This window comes from Microcebus murinus, chromosome 5, assembly GCF_040939455.1.
Source record: "Microcebus murinus isolate Inina chromosome 5, M.murinus_Inina_mat1.0, whole genome shotgun sequence".
NCBI lineage: Eukaryota > Metazoa > Chordata > Mammalia > Primates > Cheirogaleidae > Microcebus > Microcebus murinus.
The window spans coordinates 18728904-18748901 of NC_134108.1; the positions used below are offsets into that span (position 1 = coordinate 18728904).

The 19998-nt window shown below is 37.3% G+C and overlaps 1 protein-coding gene across 6 annotated transcripts in view; it reads right to left on the minus strand.

Annotated features, from left to right (window-relative positions):
- The window catches only part of GRM1 (glutamate metabotropic receptor 1), a 423752-nt gene that overhangs the window by 376657 nt on the left and 27097 nt on the right, over positions 1-19998 (minus strand). For 3 of the 6 annotated variants that reach the window (XM_020287254.2, XM_076002887.1, XM_076002886.1), the window contains exons 3-4: positions 2668-2804; positions 219-1239 (exon numbers count right to left, since the gene is read on the minus strand). In XM_020287254.2, the coding sequence (XP_020142843.2) occupies positions 219-918 (700 nt within the window). In that variant the 5' untranslated portion in view covers positions 919-1239; positions 2668-2804. Of the gene's footprint in view, positions 1-218; positions 1240-2631; positions 2805-19998 lie in introns of all 6 variants that reach the window. The other 3 variants (XM_076002883.1, XM_076002885.1, XM_076002884.1) reach the window with 3 other exon arrangements.

The following is a 19998-nucleotide window of genomic DNA, read 5'->3' on the forward strand; positions in this document are numbered from 1 at the left end:
GCTACTACCCCCAGAAACACCATGGTATATAGTTTCCTACCCTATAATCATAAGTGAATGATGATCGAAGGCAATGCCTGGGTGGGTGTGTACTGAGAAAGGTAATGTCTGTTCCCCACAGTGCCAGAAATCAACAGGAATGGTACTACGATCCCAGAAGCACATCATGCAATGCCCTGGCTTTCTCAGTATCTTTCTTTCCCAAAGATAATGCCTACCTTCCGTGTGGACTGCAGAGACATACGTCCAATTGTAACGCTTGACTATGTCAAGCATCGCCCTTGCCTGCAAAGTGTCAGAAGGGACAACCCTCAGGAAGTATTTGTACAAAGTTTTGTCACTCAGGTCGATGCTTGTAGCTGAATAAGCGATCTGGGGGATGTCGAAGAGCTGGAGCAGGTTCTGCACTTGAATCGCTACGGAGCTGGAGCCGGGACCGATAACACCGGCGATGGGCTTCTTAGTCCTGCCTGGGGGGAGGGACTGGCCATCAGGCAGGCACCGGTTGAGCCCATCCTTTTCATCTCGAATGGAAATCAGAGAGTCCCTGATGAACTCAATGCTCTGTTCCAGAGCCACAGAAGAGTGCCAGCAGGAGTCCCGGATCTCACTGCCCAGAGTGATGTTGGGCAGGAGGACCGGGTCCGCGTTGATCTTATCCAACGTGTGGAACATGGCCTCCACCCTCTGGATGCCATACTGCTCCCTGATCTCCCCACACTTCCTCTCGGGCACCTTCTCAGCCGGTGGCTGGTGGTGGACTGAGAAGAGAGCCCCAATGATGACATCTCCGTCCATCCTGGCTACCGATCGCTGAGACGAGGCTCCGGCCAGCAACGCTTTCCTGCCGGGGCTTCTGGGGAGAAGGGACATCTCCAAAAAGATTGCCGGGAAGAAAACCAAGAGGAGCCGGATCATTGTGGTGAGGACGCGGTCCACAGCCTGCCAGCCGAGTTCCCACGCTGGTCCCGCCTGCAGGCTGTGGGCGCTCACCACCAAGACGCCCGACGCTGCCTCTCGCGGCTCGGTCCCCTCGCCAGCACTGCTAGTCCAGCGCCTTCGCCGCCTCCACCTCCGGCTCCCTCCCTGTCGCCGCCTCCTCCTGGTCCTCCACGACCGCCTCCACACACTGGAGGTGTTTTTTAGGGGAATTCAAATCCCGGTTCTTCACCGGTGCATCAAGGTAAATTGATCAAGAGTACAATAGGCGTCGTGTTGGCAGCGGTGAGCTGGACGCTGCTAACAAAAGACACAGAGAAAATTAAAGCTCTGTCACCAGAGGACCTGTGTTAAAACTCTGGGGTCAGTGATGTTAATAGTTGTCCCGTCCATTTCGTTTCAGCAAGCACATCCTGGTACCGGCTGCAGGGGTGGCTTGGGAGGCAGCTCTAGACAACAAGGAAGGCGGTGTGTCTATCCCCTGAGTCCTCAGCGGTCCGGGGCAGCGCAGAGCTCCAGGGACCTGCCCGCTCCTCCAGCCTCAAGTCAATTCCTGGTCCCCAAATACCTATTGTGCTTTCTGACTTGGTGGGCTGCAGGCCAAGGGAGACGAGAGGAGGGGAGGAGCTAGGTCATTCAACCCAAGAGAACTTTCCGAATTTGAAAAGATCAACTTTTTCCCAGGAGAAAATTTGGAAACTCGTTTAAAGGTGGAAGTTCTACTTTAAAATAAACGTGAACAAGGGGTGCACCTTTTACTTTAACTTTGAGGGGTTGAAGAGACACTGACATACAATCCAAGCAGTAAATATACATTTGCTAGCTTGAGGAAAATCCACATTAGTTACTAAGGCAACGACTAAAGTCTCCGTATGTAGGAGTTTGGTATGTTTCCCCCCTAAGAAGTCAGGCTTACTGTAGATGTTCAAGGAGAAGGGGTGCAGACAAGGTAACTTGTTTCCCGCGATGGGGGAGGGGATTGGAGGGGCTCCTGAACTCGCCTAAATCCGGACCTTTTGGCTTTGCCTAGTTGCTACCAAGGAAACGCAGGGGAGCTTCCCAGTTGCTCTCCCCAGGCAGCTTGAGCCTTGCCGCCTTCAGGACCCTGGACAGTACTGGGTCCAGCCACGGAGACATTCCCCCGCGGGGCCTGTAAGGGACGCTTTGAACAGTGAATGGCAATTCCTTGACCCTTCTTTGCTCTTTCAATCTCCCTCCTCCGCGATCTTTACACACACACACACACACACACACACACACACACACACGAGCGCGCGCGCACACACACACCCCTCCCCTCGCTTTTCCACCATCCCTCCACCCTCATTCTCTTCGCCTGGCACAGCTTCTGCAAATACATACTCAAACCCAACCGCTTCGGGTACAGAGGCGCCAAATCTCAGCCGCCTGCGGGGCTGAAGTTGGCTCCCTGTCTCGTTCCTTCTCGGCTCCCTTTTTCAAGGTGAGAGTCGGACGAAAAAGGGGCTATGGGAGCGGGTGGGGAGAGCAGAGGAGGTGAAGCAGGCAAAAGGAGGAACACAACCCAGGCACCCGTGGGTCCCAACGCTTCCCGGGGATGCAGGATTAAAAGCAATAAGCGAGGAGGCGCCTGGGACCGGGAGAGAAATTTGATAGATTGGGACTTTGGCTGCCGTTGTGGGTGGGTTTCACCGCGAGGAAGTGTGCGCTCACCTGAGTTTGTTTGGAGGCTATGGACTTGAGACGTACCTGAGTCGTGGTAGGTAGCTCTATGGTCCCGGGGCCACAGGACCACAGCCGCACTGGGTTTGCAGACGCCTCAGCTCTAATCCAGACGGTGTGAGGATGCGATCTGGGCTGTACACTAGTGCCCTCTTTCTTCAGCACTATTTTACCGCAAGGGAAAAAAGAGGGGGAGGGAAGGAAGGGAAAAAAAAAAAAAAAAAAAACAGGTCACCCAAGGCTTGTCTATTATCTCATGCATAAAAATCAGTCATTTGATAAAGGGAAGAAGTGGGGAAAGCTAGGGAGAAGTGGGAAAATTTAATTTCTTTACTACCATAGAAGTCTTAAACAAGCTGCCAGATACGCGAATAGTCAGATCTGGCCAAAAGAGTGGGGGGAACCGCCTAGGCTGGTTTTGGGTGCGTATGTTTGTATATTTCTCAGAGACTTAAATATATTTCCTCCCTCTGGAAGTAAAATTCCTACAGTGGGAAACAGAGTGTAAATACATGTGTAGACATCTAAGGGAAGGCTCTATTAGTAGGTTGCAAGTGAAAGGGGGACAAGGCTGCATTGGGTGGGAATAGGGGAATAAGGCCTTGCACATCATGAACTAAGATAAACCAAGTGAAGACCAGGCAAACCATGGCTGCATTTTCAGGTCAAGATGTAACTAAATTGAGAATGGAAGTCAGGTCACATGAAAACACTGGAGTGAAAAACACTTATCCAAATTCCTCCCAGGCTGCCATCACCTTCCCGACAGGTCTATGGTGTTGCTTCTTACTGTGTGAAAAGTAGAAGTTAAATCACATTCCTCTGGGAACATGTTGGCTGAGCAGAATGTGTCCTGGCTTTTTCAGAGGGAAAAGACAAGTGACACTTTGTCTTTCCACTCTTGTTCAAAGCTTTCTATTTGGGTCATATGCAGAGCAGAGAGATCAGTTTATGTGAGTCCCTCATGGGTCAGTTTATAATCACCTTGCTCATGTCATTGATATACTGTGGAATGGTACCATGTCAGGCCAGATGGGACAAACCACATAAGGCAGTTTCAAATACTTTCAGTGTGTTCCATGAAACTCCAAAGAAACAATGCCTCCAGTCGCAAGAACAAAAGGTCTTTCTTTTTCTGGTTCTTGTCTTTTTTCCCAAGTGTCAGATTTTTCATAGACAATCTAAAGAGGATAATTTTTTTTTCTTTTTCCACAAATAGTTCAGTCCAGTGCACTGAACCAAGTACACATGCTTTAGACTAAAAAATCTCAGTTCAGGAAGCAGCCACATGTTTATTCAAGGAAAATAGAAAAAGTAAGTGCCTATCTTCACATATAGAACTAAATAATTTTCTGTCTCTGCCCTAAGAAGATGTCTGTTGTAAGAAGAGCAAGCCACAGGTATTCACAGTGTCTCACTTCCTCTAATAGCCGTTTAACTTCAATTTTAGATAATGTCATTCTAGTGTGATAAGCCCTAAACATGATTTTCCTGGAATACTTTATAGATACAGTGAATATGCAAAAATTTTTGTGCATATTTAAACCATTAATTATGATTTCCAGGATTAGAGAACAAATCCACATTTAGCTTTAAAATATGTTCCTCAAAGGTGATTGTTTTTAATATGTCACGTTGCTGTACTGAAGGAAAAATTAAATGTTCAGATTTATTTGTTTTCAAATTCATTTTAAAGTCCACATTCAGGTTGGTTGAAATAACTCACTTTAAAGAGAATAAGTTTGGGGATCATAACATAGCAAGTCTATACACATGCATAAATTATGTGTTAGAAGTGTTAAAGAAAAAACTAATTTTAAATGTATCAATTTGAAATTTTAATCAAATTTACTGATAATCTTTTAAGAGTGAACTTTAGAAGCCACAAGAGCAAAAATAAGAAAAGAAGAAGACATTGAGACAGGAGAACCCAAGATCACCCAAATATACTTTCTAGAAATAAAGGCTTCTCTATGGGAGGCAGTATAATACATGTGCAGATATCCAAGGGATGGTTCTATTAGTAGGATTAAGAAGAGTTACTAAAAGAATGAGCTACATGCAAATTAACAAATAAAGGTCAATACACTATAAGTGTTCAAAGAATGCTAAAGGTATGTGAATTCAGAAGTATTATTAGTATGAATATTTACTCAGTACTGGTATGAAATCTCATTACACTCAGTTTGTGATTTGTAGCAGGGTAAAAAGTGTTATCAGGTTTTTTTGGCTTGGGAAGTCTAAAATAAAATGTAGTGGAGATGGAGCAAAAATATCTGACCTATTATCTCAGACAATGACTTAATGTGCTGCTGTAACAAAAAGAATAACAGAATGCTTATCTCCCTTATATGATAATAAAGTAAATATTACCCATAAACAAAATTGTGATCACTCTCCTTATGAACTTATGCCTAATTCTCATTGCTTTCTGTCATAAAGAACATTATAGAAGAAAGAGTCTAGGTTATCAATGAGCAAAAGGATGTAAAATTTTCCACATAAAATCAGTTGAAAATTCAAACTTTTCAAGTGAGAAAGATAAGAAGTGAGCAAGAAAGAAATGGATGAGTTATGAATATATTTCAAATTACAATGTAGTCTGGTGGGTATTTTGAAAAGTAAAGTTTATACAGTCATTGGAATATGGAAATGAAGAATACATAAATGGTAATAAGTTCATTGGTAAAGGAATAGTACTAACTAAAAATAAAAATGAGATTAAAAAGTCTTTGTAGAAAGTTTATTTGTGAAAAATAGATATGTAATATATCACTAAGGGAATATAATGGAGGTTCAAGATAGATCAATTTTGTGGTGAGCAAAAATGCTTTTCCATAAACTACCATGCTCCGTGGACAATTGACTTAATCTAGTATGACGTTTCTTACATTCTTACATTTAATTCATGGATTCAGCAAGATAATTCAAGCCCCAGTGAGAATTTTCAGTTTATTTATCCAATTTGGCTATCTATATTGCTTAAATCAAAAAAGAAATTGCCATATCTTCATTGAACTTTATGCACTGAACAAGAGTCAACAAGAATTAGAAAATAAAACCTCTTAGTTTAAGCAACTCAAAACATTTTTATAAAAGTTGGCTAATTAACAGAGTAAAAAAATATTTTAAAGATAAGAACTAAAGCAAAATTTACTATATATTCAATTATTGTATTAGACTGATTAATTATATTATGCATAGGACTATACCTAGATATAGAATCAAAAGCATCAGCTTTCATGAGTAATTAGAAAATATTAATGGCTCTGTGGATTCATGCAGATGGACTGGCACACATACATTTGGCCACATACTATTCTACCACAAATGCCCAAACATTTATTTTTAAAGTAATAATGCAAAATTGAGTGTATGTTAGATTAATAGGGTGACTATAGTCAACAACAATCTATTGTACATTTCAAAATAGCCAGAAGGGAATAATTAAAATATTCCTAGCATACAGAAAAGACAAATATTTATGGTGATGGATAGACAAAATATTTATGGTGATGGATATCCCAGTTACTCTGATTTGATCTTTACACATTATATGAACATATCAAAATACCACATGTACTCTGCAAATATGTACACCTATTATGTATCAATCAGTTTTTTAAATTTAAAATAGAAAGTAAAACAAATAAATTAAAAATTGATATAAAAATATAATTAGAAAGAATAAAGCAAACACAATTATTCTGGAAGCATAATGAGGGCTGCAATTATTGCCTGTTTTATGCCCTGCTATTTCCCCAGTGACTACAACAATGCCTGGTTCATAATAGGTGCTCAAATATATGTTGAATAAATGAATGGGTATATTCCTTCTGAATATTAAAGTTATCATCTTGACTTAATGCCTTTCTCTAAGAAGATCAAAGCCAGGCAGTTTGCAGAATTTTCTCATTTATTCTTGATGTAATGCAGAGAGAGTAATTGTTTTGCAACTATTTCTCAAGTGCAAGTTACGGGCTAATTAGTATTAAACCTTTTAGAACCATATTTATACAACAAACTTCATTATATTTGAAGTACTGAAATGTGTTTTAAATGTGATAAAACCATTTTTATTACTGTGCTGCATATGTTAACCTACAGCAAATGAAACTTAGAAATTTTATAAGAGTAAAAAGAAGGTAACAAGTAACAGAAGCTAACATTTACCTAATGTTGTAGCTATATGATTTGAAAATAAGTATTTGAAAATATTCTTAGAACCATCATATAAGATGAATAAAATAGGCATCTTATCGTAGTCCTATAGACGGTAAAACTGAGACACCAACAATCTATTCCTTATCTGAACTTAGAGAACAAATTAGCAGCAGTGCTATTATCACACTATCTTTATTCCAAATTTGTAAATTGAGTGTAATAAAAACAAACCATATGAACTGAGCTAAGTATTAATAATATTCCTTTTTCCTTAAGCTTTGAACTGATGATCTTTTCTCAGAAAAATACTTAGGTAACGAAGAAAATGAATTTGAATTCCTTTCCTTTGGGCCTTTCATCTGTTGAGGGCATAAACATTACAGGTGATTGTTCTATTTGCTTAAAATAGCCATCTTTTATAACAGTTCTAATAAAGGCAGTAACCTACTTGCAGAGTCTCACAGCCAACTTTTGAACAATTAAGCAGGAAAAGTATCTAAATTTTTAGATCCAATAAAACCTTTCATTAGAAAAGGCTTTATCTTACTATAGTTTTACCTACAACACAAATTAAATTATTATTCCTGTTTAAACAGAAACACATTGTGTTCCTACCTCACTGTAGCAAAAATCTACAATGTGGTTGTTATAATACCAGCACACCACCAAAACATTGTTATAACTAAAATACAGCCTTTATGCTTTCAATTACATCACTCTACAATAGACCCCAGTTGCCAGTAGAATAATGTCTATAAATTCCTTAGCGTAGCTCCTAAAGTCCTGTAATTGAGGAAGGGGTTCACAGAAGCAAACATGGCAACTATTCATGTCCAACCATTCCCTTCCCTAAGGTGGGGAAGGTCAGGTGTAGGGAACAGACCAGATAAAGAAAACTCTGACTCAAATATGCCCAAAAGGTTGTCAGAATAGTGAGAGCATATTTTCGAAAGTTTCCTAGGTAATCCTGACATGATCCTTAATTGAAAGCCACTGATAAAATGTCATCCCATTCTCCTACTCATTCTTTTTCTAACCAAACAAGCCTTCCATCTTCCTCTCACTCTATAAAAAATATATATCCATTTTATGTCCTTTTTGTATATTTTCCCTTTTTCAAAATTCATTTAGAATCCAATTTATCCAAGAAATCTTCCAGTTCTAAGGAAATCATTAAAAAGTGTTTATTTGGCACTTTTATATGAGATAATACAGTAAAGCAGCATTACTGATTTTTTTAAATTTGCATTTTACCTCGTCTCATTCACAATTTATGGTCACTTTCTAAAGAGTGACTTGTTCCAACTATGTTGCTATTAATAAAATATTTTAAAGTAATTATACAAATTCTTCAATGAATTGCAATGCATTATTTTTAATATCATTAATCATAGCAAATAATCATCCTTTTAGTGTGGATTTCATTTTCTGAGAATAGGTAAATATCCTCAAAACTCATAAATAATGAAAAAGAATTAAGATCCTTGAAAGGACAGAACAGTGTCTTGCTCACAATTCAATTTCCAGAACCTAAAATAGTACCTAGAACTCAATAAGAATTTGTTAATTAAATGAATACATTTTTGGGTCAAAAATGAGTTAAAATAGCCATCTTTTCTGAAGAAATTACATTTGATTGGTTCTAAAGACAATTATGAAGAGCAGCTCCCAAAATATTTGAACAATTGCAATATCATTTTCTTTCTGAAAGGAATAATAATCTTTTGGACATAAAAGTATGAGTGTATTTTAGGCTGGGTATGGTGGCTCATGCCTATAATCACAGTGCTTTGGGGGACTGAAGCAGGAGGATCCCTTGAGGCCAGGAGCTATAGACCAGCCTGGGCAATATAGCAAGACCCCATCTCTACCAAAAACAAAGAAAATTAACCTGGCCTTTAGGCTACAGTGAGCTATGATCATGCACTACACTCCAGCTTGGGTGATAGAGTGAGACCCTGTTTCTAAAAATAAGTAAATAAAATAAAATTATGAATGTATTTTTTTAATTTACTTTTGGCCATCTGGATTTATTTTGATGGTTATTTAAGAAATTGTTATTAAAATTTAAAACTACATATACTATTTGATCTAACTTTTATTTTACAATAGCATGCAAAGGATTATAAGGAAATTACATCAAAATATTAACAGTTATTAGACATAGAAGGCAGTAAGTATAATAGATAATTCCATTTTTCTCTATTCTTTCCTAATATTTTGGTACTAGATATCTATTAATTTATTTAAATGTTACCATAAAATGGGAACTAAATATCTTCTATTAACAATGATGGATTCGAGAAATCAAAGTTTACTAGATCACAGTTGCTATCTTTACCTACACTATTCACCATCTCAGATATTCCTTTACCTATTTTACATGATAAGAACTCTATTGAGTACTGGTGACACTATATTGAACAAAATATAGCCCTTCCCTTCCAGAAACTTGAGTCTAGTGAGAAACATAACTGGTAAACAACTAGTGCAGAATAGTGTGGAAACTACCATAGTAGAGGAAACCTCAAAGTGCTATGGGACCATGTGGGAGGGGCTCCTGTCTTCGAAGGTCAGGAAAGAAAGTCCAGGAAAATGTGACAGTGAAACCAAAACTGAGAAACAAATAGGAATTACCCACTCCAAGGGAGGAACAAGTAGGCAAAAAGGTAGTCCAGGGAGAGAAACTCTAATAGTCCAAAAGTAAAAGAGAGTTTGGTGTTTTAATGGAAATATAAATGGTTTGACAAAGCCAATTCAGATACTAGCAGAGAATGGAGGTAAAGGCAGGAAGTTCCTTTGAGAGAGAAAGACATGATGAAGAGGTTTGTAAACTATGCAAAGAAGTTTGGAAAGATGACAGAAAATAGCTAGGAAGGTTGAAATTGGTGGGGGGAAAGATAAGTAACATCATTTATAGTTGAGATTTGGAAAAGTGAAGATTAAATGGAAAAGAAACATAAACCTAAACAATATGAGAAGGAAAGAAGAATAGTTTAAAAGATGTACTATAAAGCTTTTAGGATAAAACAGAGAAGAGTGTCTTTGTAACCTTGAGAAGCGAAAAGATACCTTAGGACACAAATTACACTAAGCATAAAAGAAAAAATGATAAGTTGAACTATATCAAAATTAAAAACTTCTATTCCTCAAAAGACATCAGTGAGAAAATAAAAATGCAAGCAACAGATTGGAGACAATGTGTTACAGATGTAGAGATATAGATGTGTGTGATAATAGGTTTGTATCTAGATTGTATGTAGAACTCCCACAAATCTATGCTAAAATGACCAATATCCCAGTTTTTAAAATGGTTAAAAGCCTTGCGTAGCCACTTCATAAAAAGAAGATTTACAAATGGTCAGTAGTTACATGAAAAGGTGTTCAACATAACTAATGAGTCATCAAGGAGATATAAATTAAAAATACAATGAGATACCACCTCATACACATGAAAATTGTAAAAAGTATTAAGATTATAAAAACTAAAAACACCAAATAGTGGTAAGGATATGAAGTAAATGGAAATGTCATAAATTGCTGAAGGAAGTGTTAAATTATCAAGCAAATTCAGAAAAATGTTTGATAATTCCTTGTAAGTTTAAAAATACACCTGTCCTGTTATCAAGCAATTTTATTCCTAAATATTCACCCCCAAAAATAAAAACATATGTCTATGAAAAGACTTTTATAAGAATGTTCATAATTGACAACTGGAAATAATTCAATTTCCTAACAAGAGAGTGGATAAACAAATTGTAATGTCTTCATACAATGGAATACTACTCCACAATAAAAAAGAACGAATTACAGATCTATGCAACAACAGATGAATCTGAAAAACACAATTTTGAGTAAAAGACACCAGATTACATACTGTTTGATTCCATTTCAAAGATAACCACACTTATATATACAAATAGAAATCAGCAGAGTAATTGCTTTTGGGTAGGATTGAGGAGATCAACTGGAAAGGAATAAGAGAGAATCTTCTGGAATGATGGAAATGATCCATATTTTGATTGAAGGGTTACTTACACAAGCATATACATTTGGGGAATTGTATGCTTAAGATCTTTGTATTTTGCTGCATGTAAATTATATCTCAATAAAATTAATTTTAAAAATAAGTTGCAAGTAATCAAAGTGGGAGATGATAATGAACTAAACGAAGGCATTAGCAGTGAGAATGAATCTAAAGTCTTGGTTCTTATAGGTACATGATATAAATTATATATATCAGATATTAGTTATAAATGATTGTTTAAATCTGATATATATCTATATTGATATATATCTATATGATACATATCTGATATAATGATTATAATCATTATATAATATATAATATTTGCATATAATTTATAACATTTACAAATGCTGCCACATATAAGGGGAAGTAGCACAGTTTACAAATTAGAAGCACAAGGTTTGCAGTCAGATAAGACCTATATAAGAATCCCAGCTTCATAACTTATTAATTGTGGGGCTATGAAAAGTGACAGTATCTGCAAATCCTAGTTTCCTCATCAAGAAAATGGGAATAAGGCCGGGCGCTGTGGCTCACGCCTGTAATCCTAGCTCTTGGGAGGCCGAGGCGGGCGGATTGCTCAAGGTCAGGAGTTCAAAACCAGCCTGAGCAAGAGCGAGACCCCGTCTCTACTATAAATAGAAAGAAATTAATTGGCCAACTGATGTATATATAAAAAATTAGCCGGGCATGGTGGCGCATGCCTGTAGTCCCAGCTACTCGGGAGGCTGAGGCAGAAGGATCACTCAAGCCCAGGAGTTTGAGGTTGCTGTGAGCTAGGCTGACGCCAGGGCACTCACTCTAGCCTGGACAACAAAGTGAGACTCTGTCGCAAAAAAAAAAAAAAAAAAAGTTCCTAGATCCTAGTCCTAAAAAAAAAAAAAAAAGAAAAAGAAAATGGGAATAGCCACACTTGTCTTGGTAGATTTAATCTGAGAATTAAATGAAAGTGCTTAGTAAACTGACTAATAGTTTTCAATATAAATGATAGATACTACTATTATTATTATTACTACATAAGAACAAATGAGATAAATTTTTTGCTAATAAAGGATGAACTGGGTGCCAGAGAAGGTAGCATCTTCTTGAAACAGGTCTAGTCTTTGAGTATGGGTAATTCACTGAAGTTCAAAATTCTTATGAAAAGAATTGTGTAATAATAAAACTATTTTCCATATTTGAATAAGACCCTTTCAGCCATTCAGATATGTTGGATTTTACTGGGTGACCTTAGCATGATCAAACCAGCCAAGCCAGTTCATCACAGAAGTACTTAATAATCAATATATGATACTATATAATTAATATAGTTGGGAATAGTCCATACTGATTCTGGTGTCTGGCCCCAGAAAACCATACTATCTAGTTTAGTTGGCCACCTATAAGCCCAAATTGGAACTTCTGAAGATTAAAATATAATCTTCAGAGCCACTGGGCGCAGTGGCTCACGCCTGTAATCCTATCTCTCTGGGAGGCCAAGGCGGGCGGATCCTTTGAGCTCAGGAGTTCAAAACCAACCTGAGCAAGAGCGACACTCCGTCTTTACTATAAATAGAAAGAAATTAATTTGCCAACTAATATATATATAGAAAAAATTAGCCAGGCATGGTGGCACATGCCTGTAGTCCCAGCTACTTGGGAGGCTGAGGCAGAAAGATCGCTTGAGCCCAGGAATTTGAGGTTGCTGTGAGCCAGGCTGATGCCACGGCACTCACTCTAGCCTGGGCAACAAAGTGAGACTCTGTCTCAAAAAAAAAAAAAAAAATTTATATATATATATATATATATATAATAATTTCTTAGAAGTCTTGCCATTTTTTAAATTTTTTGTGTGTGCTTAAACCTCATTTTTTTCCTACCCTACAAGTCATAATATGCCTGTAGATTTTTCAATTACTTGAACAATTAGAAACTTTGTTGAGTTGATTTCTTATGCTCAAAGGCTTAGAAACCTGGTATTCTAAAAGGATTGTGGAAGTTATGAAAGCTAATTATATATTAGTAATGATGCCAATGACAGTTGCTGTTGGTGATAGCAATAACAACAATAGTAGCAGCAAAAAGCAAAGGAATAACATTTAAGAATCTCCAAGTGGCTGAAGGAGGAGAATCTATCAAAAGGGAAGAAGCATTCAGAGGAGTACAAGAGAAACTGGAAGGATAAAATGCTAAAGAAGCCAAGAAAAAATAGTAGCTCAGGAAGGAGGAATGGGTAAATTGTGTGGAATGTCGCTGAAACACACCACTAAGGATTAGAAGAGAAAAGTATTCCCTGGATTTAGCAACAGGGAGGATATTGGTAGCCCTGGCAAGAGCAAATTTGGTCATGTGTTGGGATTCGAAGACTGACTAGAGTGGTTTAGATAGAGAATTAGATATAGAATAACTCAAGAGAATTTACAGACTAATTTTTAGAATTAATAAAAGAGTTCAGCAAAGGTACCACATATAAACACAATATACCAAATGTACTGCATCCTAGATATTAACAAGTAACAGAAACAAATCTAATTTTAAAATGCTAGATCTGGTGGGGGGGGTAGAGTCAAGCCCATTCATTTACTTTTGTTCCCTCAATAAATCCATTAAAATGACAATAAGGAGATTTTAGGCATAAATCTATAAGGCATAGAGAAAAGGAAATGAGAAAACAGGAAAAAAATAAGCCAAAAAAAAAATGAAATAAAAGGCAACTGATTAAAAAGATTCAAGGAAAGTGAATTCGAGGTTGGCAGTGAGAAAATCCACAATCAATTTCAGTTATACCACATAACCCACATTAAGAAATTGGAAGCACCAACTACCTCTAAATGTAGAAGTGAAGGTTAAGGCAAAAATAAGAGAATTGGTTGGAAGTTTGAGAAATAGATAGATCTTCAGATCTATCTATTCTAATAGATCTTCAGATCCCCTCACTCACTCCACATAGCCAAGTAACTCCCTTCTTCCCTGACCTTGGGGGGAAAAAACCTGTAACTCTCTTCTCTGGAAAGGGTAAAACAAAGGTATCTGTACAGGAAACATCAGACATAGTTGAGTGTGGTGCTATTATACTGAAAGGAAGAAAATTAAGCAAACACTGTTCACGTACTGAATGATGAGATCCATTCCTCTGCCCTCTCCCCTAATCGTCATCCAGGTTTGTACCATCCATGAAGGAGATTAGAAGGTGCTCCCCTGGATATTCTGATTGATCCAAAAGGAAAGATAAAAATGTGCTTATATCAAGGGGTCTTGAAGGCAGAAGCCAAGCCAAAGTACCCTACAATAAATACCACAGACAAAGCTCCAATGATCACCAAATCTTCTGATCAGCTTTTTAATGGGAAAGAGCACTAGGACAGAGTGGGAGAAGCTTGCTGATCATGAATTCAGAATTCTAAAATGTGTTTTTTGAAGAGTTGGAGAAGATCAGGGTGGAGTTTGAGCTAGTATAGATCATATTCACAGCAGTAAGAAGAATTTGGGAGACAATTAATGATGAAATGGGCTTGCATGTTGGACAGAAGGTGATCATATGGTCTGGTTGCCTGGGACAGACTCAAGATATGCTTCTTATAGATTAATTGAAGACTATAAATCTATAAATCTTGTAGATTAATTAAAGACTTAATTTTTTAGCAACATCTTTCACCATTGAAATGTTTTGGTTTCAATAACCAATGTCCCCAGGGATAGAAGGAAAGGTGAATTTAGTTTCCAACATAACTTGGAGGAAGATTAACAAGTAAGCCTGACAATATTCTTCTATGGCCCAGAGATTACAAAATTAAGCCAGACTATCTTTACCTCCTGGTTAGTGGGTATTATCAAATTCAGCACATATATCTGCAACTGTAAAGTGAGCAAGTATAATTCATCTTTCTAGGGAGCAACCATCCTAAGGACATAGGACCCAAACTCTCTGGCAGGTTTTTATTTCTGCTAATCAGATGCTAGCAAACCTCAAATATAGGATAGTCACATTTTAAATTTTAATTGGGATTAATTAAAAGTGATCTTTTCTTTTTTAAAAATCTATAATTGTTTCCTTTCATTCTTCCCTGACAATTACTGTGAATAAGATTAACTGTTCCCGCATTCCTGAGGCAATTCAAGCTTTAGATGGAAATTGCTCTTCTGTAGAAGGCAACCACAAAAACAAATGTAACAGATATGTTAATGAGATATGGAAGTTTTGTAGGCTATGATTCCAAAGTCCACATACTACAACCCCCAAGAATGTTTTCAACTATCTTTGGAGATTATTGTGGGAAAGGGTACAGGAAACTGATGTAGCAATCATTCAGTAGATTAATCTATCAAGCCAATATTCCATAAAGAGATAAGAAAATGTAAATGCCAGAATAGCTATAAAATAAATTTAAAAAGTAACTACCACAATTAGTTAAATAAGTAATTTAAATATTGTAGGAGAGTGAAATTACATGAAGTAGAGTGCATTCCAACTTCAGGAATGAAGTTATCAGTCCCAGTGCTGTATGAGATATCTTAGTACCTGAAATAGGGAGACTCGTAATATATGTAGCACACATGTAAATCTAAGTAAACCTAGTAATTTGTTTCCAAGATTTTGTAAATCTGGGGGTTGGAGTTCATAAAGGGATTTTCTACTTCAAAGAACCATGAGGTTTTTTTCAATTTAAAGAGTTTAATCTTCCATAGACTTTAAAGAGCACATTATATTTCTAAGATGATTTAAATGTGGATTTCTCAGCCTGACTTGTACTTCACAGTTAATCTTCACTTATCAATGTATCCCTACACCATCTCCACAAATGTTACTCTCATTCCTGCCTCTTTATCTTAGGCTTGTCTTCTCCCTGCCATGCAAGTCTCATCTATCCTGGAAAGCGCAGCTCCAGTCATCTCTATGCTTAGAGGCCTTCAGAAAACTTTGATCTGCACTGGTTGTTGCCTTTTCTGATTTCTTCTGAACTCTTCCACTAAAATTTATACCAAGAAATTATCTGAATTGTACATGCCTTACATAATCAACAAGAAAGACAACAGGACTCATGGTTTTTTTTTTTTGTTTTTTTTTTTTTGAGACAGAGTCTCACTTTGTTGTCCAGGCTAGAGTGAGTGCCGTGGCGTCAGCCTAGCTCACAGCAATCTCAAACTCCTGGGCTCGAGCGATCCTTCTGCCTCAGCCTCCCGAGTAGCTGGGACTACAGGCATGCGCCACTATGCCCGGCTAATTTTTTTTTATATATATATCAGTTGGCCAATTAATTTCTTTCTGTTTATAGTAGAGACGGGGTCTCGCTCTTGCTCAGGCTGGTTTTGAACTCCTGACCTTGAGCAATCCGCCCGCCTCGGCCTCCCAAGAGCTAGGATTACAGGCGTGAGCCACAGCGCCCGGCCAGGACTCATGGTTTTAAGGATCAGATCAAATTGTACTCTTGTAACCAATGGCACAGATCCATGTATATGATAGTCTCAATAAATGGGTTGTACTGAAAAAAGTGAAGGAAAATTCTGAGAACAGCTTGGGAAAAAAGACCTAAATTTTAAGTGCAAGAGACCTCCAGGTTTCCCTCCATTTAGGGCTAGTGACATGGTTTTTAAGGGCTCCCTGAATTTAGGAGCCTTTATAAAGATTTCAAATTCCACTCAAAATAACATGTGGCTACACCAAAAAGTTGGGTTCTCAACTTCTGACTCCAATTCAGCTAGTGATTTCACTTTTAGCCTTGATATGTAACTATACTGATGTTTCTATTTTCTTATCTCTTTGTGGGGATAATTACCTTGCAAGTGATTTGATGAGTCAAAGTTTTAATAGTACTTTGAAGAAGGGCCTATATAAAGGTGCATCTTCATTGATGCAAATAATGTACAAATAACATGTTTTGTTGGTTTTAACTGGCTTTCCTCACATGTGGATACACAAGTGCCTATATCAATTGACTGATGTATTAGCATTTTACCACAACAGAAATATTGAAAACAGACCATGAAAAAAGAGCATAATTTGAGCTATGTATAAAAAGAAAATTAATTTCAGAGCTGATTACAAACAATGAATTAGTTAGCACATTACAGTTGAGTTTGTCTTTTATATAATAAAATATATGTATTTTATATACATCTATTTTTAAAATGCCAATATGTGTACCTCAAATGATTAATAACTATTAGTATAAAAATATTTTCTGAAAAAATTTTAGTTCTAAAGCTAGATTAATTATCAAAACATAAAACTTCAACTCTTAAAGCTAAAAAATTTGTTCACTGTGGAAGTAACAGAAATTCTTTCACATATTTTTATCAGATTATTTCTGGTTTTACTCCAGAAATAAAGGAAAGGGGAAGAATCTTTATTCTTTTTAAACATATTCAGTGTTAGAAGTATAGTAATTTTCCCAAAGAATCTAAAAGATATTATTCTCCATATTCAGTCACAAAAACAGAAACTGCATGAAAGAAATCCCTCAAAACAAATAACACATTTTAAAATTTTACATCTGGAGAAGATCTTAGTTCCACTTTCATGGTATATAGACAGGCAAGTTGAGGGTCAAAGTGACACGTGATGAATCTTTTAAGTGGCAGAACCAGTATAGAATGCTGATAAACAGACTTTAAGCAACATTTGCTATATTACCTGATATTCTATTATCATCCATTCATTCATCCATTCATTGAGCACTTGCTATATGCCTAATACCAGACTAAGTGTGAAGGACAAAATACAACTAAGTTCTTAAACTGGACAGAGCTATTAGAGAAGATAAACACTTAAACAGATAAACTGAAATAAAATGCAGTAAATGCTAAATGCAAAAGAGGAATGAACAAGTAATTTTGCCTTGGTTTGGGGAAATCAGGTACTCTTTAATAAAATGTCATTTTGAGCTGGGTTTTTGAGAAGGTATATTATTTCCTAAAGCTGCTACAATAAATTTCAACAAACAAAGTGGCTAAAAACAACAGAAATTTATTTTCCCACAGTTCTGGAGGCCGCAAGTCTGAAATTAAGATGTTGGCATGCTTGGTTCCTTCTAAAGGCTCTGAGGGAGTCTCCATTTTATTCCTCACTCCAACTTTCTGATGGCTGCTGGATTATAGGCACATCTCTCCAATCTCTGCCTCTGTCTTCATATCACCTCTTCTCTGTATGCACTTTCCCCTTCTTTCTCTTATAAGAAAACTTATCATTGAATTTAGGGCCTACCCTAATCTAGGATGATTTCACTTTACATCCTTAACTCAATTATAGCTGCAAAGGCCTTTTTTCTAAATAAGATCACATTCACTGGTTCTGGGTGGGCCTAACTCTTGGGTGGCCACTATTCAACAACTCCAGGCACAATCAGGATTTCACAGGCAAGAAAAGTTTAAAGGGGCATTCTAAGAAATAATATTATATGTCAATGCATAAACATTCATGGAAGAACATGCCATGTGAGGAAAAGACTAAGAAGTACAATATAATTAGAGTGAACCTGGAGAAGGGATGGGAGATGAGGCTTAAGTGGCAGGTTGGGGTCAAATCGAAAAGCACCTTGTAAGCCAAACCAAGAAGATTTGAAACAAATTAAAACTATTTTGAATGAAGATATCTAAAACAACAATTTGGAGGCTAGAATAGGTAGAGAGAACACTGGAGGCTGAGAGACTTTAAAACAGAGGTTGGCAAACATTTTCTGTAAGGGCCAGATTGTAAATATTTTAGGTTTGCAGTCATACTATTTCTGTCACAACTGCTCAACTCTGCCACTGTAGCATGAAAGCAGACGCAGACAATATGTAAATAAATGAGTGTGGATATATCCCAATAAATATTTATGGATGCTGAAATTTTAATCTCATATAATTTTCAAAGGCCACAAAATAATATTCTTTTGATTTCTTAAAATGTCTTTAAATACTATTTGTAGAGACAATATCAGCAAAAATTATGGAACAGTTAGCTCCAAGGGCCCATCCCATTATAGAAACACCAAAAAAATCAAGCAAAACTATCAAAATCAACTTTGGCAGAACTCTAAAAAATAGTCAAAGATTTATATCAATCAAGTAAACACTGAACCAAGAAAAAAGCAATATTAAAAGGGTAGGAGGCAGGGCGCGGTGGTTCACGCCTGTAATCCTAGCACTTTGGGGAGGCCGAGGCAGGCGGATTGCTCAAGGTCAGGAGTTCGAAACCAGCCTGAGCGAGACCCCGTCTCTACCAAAAATAGAAAGAAATTAATTGACCAACTAAAAAAATATATATACAAAAAATTAGCTGGGCATGGTGGTGCATGCCTGTGGTCCCAGCTACTCGGGAGGCTGAGGCAGTAGGATAGCTGAGCCCAGGAGATTGAGGTTGCTGTGAGCCAGGCTGACACCACGGTACTCACTCTAGCCTGGGCAACAAAGTGAGACTCTGCCTCAAAAAAAAAAAAAATAAAAAATAAAAGGGTAGGAAAGTTTTACAGCACTTCTACTTGCTCTTGTCTCACCTCCCTCCCCATCTTGGTGATACATTCCCAGTGTGGGACTTTGGTCTTTGGTTTGTGAGACAGCAGAGAAGATCTTGTTTGAAGAATTGTGTTTGCCTGTTTTGGCCTTTCTGGGGCCCACCTGAAGGAATGATGCAAGGTGCTTGACTTTGATTCATCTAACTTAGAATGCTCTCAGGTGAAAAAGAAGCTATGTAGAGGAAATTATTTGAAAACATTATAAGGTAAAATGGACAACCCACTGCCACCTGAAGCAAGAGATTGCAGTTAAGGTAAAAAATAGACATGCCAAAAGGCTGGGAAGGAAAAGCAGGGAAGATAGTGTTTGGAGGAAATAAGGGTATTGAAAAGCACCCATGTAAACATGGGAACTTAGAAACCCATGTGCATGACCAGGGCAGGACAGGTGCTTAGAAAATATCTGAGAAGACCCTAGGCTTTTACCTCTGGCTGATGTCTAGTTTAGGCTTAGCATAAGCAGGAAGTGAAGGCTACTGCAGAGTTGTAAACAGCCTGGCTGAATTGAAAGAATGCCCAACACAAAGCAAATCTGTAAAAACTACAAGAGTTTCTTTTCCTTTCTTTTTTATTTTTTCTTCCTTCCTTCTTTCTTTTCTTTTTTCTTTCTTTGTTATTTTCTGCTTTTTTATTTTATTCTAGGCTTTCAAGAAAAACTGTCAAAACATGAGCTAAACACAAGCTAAAGAAAAA